The sequence below is a fragment of the Pangasianodon hypophthalmus genome, chromosome 28 (assembly GCF_027358585.1).
Source record: "Pangasianodon hypophthalmus isolate fPanHyp1 chromosome 28, fPanHyp1.pri, whole genome shotgun sequence".
NCBI classification, from domain to species: domain Eukaryota; kingdom Metazoa; phylum Chordata; class Actinopteri; order Siluriformes; family Pangasiidae; genus Pangasianodon; species Pangasianodon hypophthalmus.
In genome coordinates, this window is record NC_069737.1 from 16624249 (window position 1) to 16626400 (window position 2152).

General features: G+C 38.9%; 1 protein-coding gene across 1 annotated transcript in view; it reads left to right on the top strand.

The window, feature by feature from the left end:
• c28h4orf33 (chromosome 28 C4orf33 homolog) overlaps positions 1–2152 on the top strand; it is a 2908-nt gene extending 756 nt beyond the window's left edge. The window contains exons 2-6 of the mRNA XM_053230968.1: positions 1–25; positions 884–944; positions 1076–1127; positions 1585–1784; positions 1892–2152. The exon at positions 1–25 is cut by the window's left edge and continues 156 nt beyond it. Coding sequence (XP_053086943.1) covers positions 1–25; positions 884–944; positions 1076–1127; positions 1585–1784; positions 1892–1991 — 438 coding nt within the window. The 3' untranslated portion in view covers positions 1992–2152. The remainder of the gene's footprint in view (positions 26–883; positions 945–1075; positions 1128–1584; positions 1785–1891) is intronic.

The window sequence follows — 2152 nt, forward strand, 5'->3', positions numbered from 1 at the left end:
TTCCCCGGACTCTGGGACTATGAAGGTAGGGGATGTGTTCGACACAAATCATTTTTATTAAAACATTAAAATTCATTTGGAAAACACTTTTATCATCATACTGATGAATAACAGCGGATCTCCTGAACAGTACGAGTGTGTGAGGAGCAGTGTGTGTTCCTGATGGTTGTGTAATGGTTGTGTAATGGTTAGTAAGGGGAATTGTGTGTTTAAATGTAGTACATAGAGTCTGGTGGTCTTCTGATGTAGTGATCAGATTAATAGTGGATTTAGAATCATTTAATGAACTTATAAATATTAACAACAATAAAAAAAATCAGCAATCTCTCACACATGCGCTACACTCACTGTGTTTTTACACACGGGTATAAAATATCTGATTTTTTTTTTTTTTGGCAGAACCCATCACAGCAATAAGAACAAAGTAAGAGCCAATAAATCGCTAGACTAATAATGAACCATAAATCTGCCAGGTTTTAATCTGAATATGAGGTTGATATGAGGATGTTTTGTGGTAATAATGAAATATGTAATTATCTTCGTTAATATGTATTAAAATAGATTAAAATAGATCTAATGAGATTCACTGTAACGTGTAATAAACCTTCAGATCGTCTGCAGAAAGACAACAAAGCATCTAAATATTACAGTATTAATGATTATGTAGATAGAAACGAATGTGATATGAGAATATAAATGATGAATATATATTTATAACAGTACACTGTCTCTGGATCTGCGACTGAATCACGAATGATTGTGATTAAAACTGGATGGAAAAACATTAGGAGATAATTCTGCAGTAGTTTATTCAGCAGGCTGGTTTGTCATTAACGTGTGTGTGTGTGTGTGTGTGTGTGTGTGTGTGTGTGTGTGTGTGTAGTGGTCGAGTCGTTCTTCTTAAACAGCAGTAGTGAGCAGTATCTGGAGGTTGAAGTCTGTCCGTAAGTGCTGCAGTTTATCATCGCTCTGATAAATGACAGCGTTATTATCATGTTTATTATTATTATCAATATTATGATGTTATTATTATTAAGATGATGTTGTTATGGTTATTGTGACTCTGATGTTACAGACACGGACAGCACCTGGTTCTGCTGCTGAACGGAAAACACAACGCCTTCATGGTGAGAGAACAGACCATAGACGCACACACACACACACACACACACACACACAGTTACACACACCAACACACTGATACACACTGTCCTCTGTGTGTGTGTGTGTGTGTGTGTGTGCATGAAGTTATTTATTATTCATAGATATGAACACCTATGTATATTAGTATATAATTTTAAAATAATCAGCAAATACAAACCAAGAAATTGTAAACAATACTGTATAATTACACTGTATTATAATATCGAATAATAATAATATTAAATTAATATTATTACAGAATATTAGAATTGCTCAATATGCAAAAACTCAGGTAATAATAATAATAATAATAATAGACACACCTGAAGAGAATGAGCTAGATATAAATATATTATGTAAAAGCGTGATCATGTAGATACGAGCCGTTAATTCTCACCGTGTTCTCCTTCACACGCGTGTGTTTTGCTGTGTTTGCTTCAGCAACAGCTCCCTCTGGTGTTCAGTGCGTGTATAACAGGGGGCAGGTGGAAGGGCGAGGCCCTGCTGCCCTGGAGCTTCTTCCCCCCGGGGGTCAATAAGATGAACTCGTACGCCATCCACGGCTCAGGGGCGGGGCGAACCTACGAGGCTCTTTACCCCGTCCCCCCTGAGGACCTGCGGCCCGGCCAGGGGCCGGACTTGTGAGAGATTATCGTTATTAACAGATGAATAATCTTGCAGTTACAGTGTGTTTGGTAGAGACATAGAGAAAAGCAAAGTGTGTGTGTGTGTGTGTGTGTGTTTTCAGTCACCGTCTGGAGTACTTCCAGCCCTTCAGGCTGCAGAGCATCATGGGAGAAGACTGGGTCCAGCCCGAATCTGACCTGTGGAAGGGAGTGAGCAAGTGAGCAGAGTGCACTGCGTCCTTATCAAGGATAATCACACTAACAACCTTAACGAGGGTGTAACGAGGGTGTAACGAGGGTGTAACGAGGGTGTAACGAGGGTTCTGCAGCTGTTATCATTAAACACACCCAGATTTTATGAATAAAGTCAGACTCTAATCTCA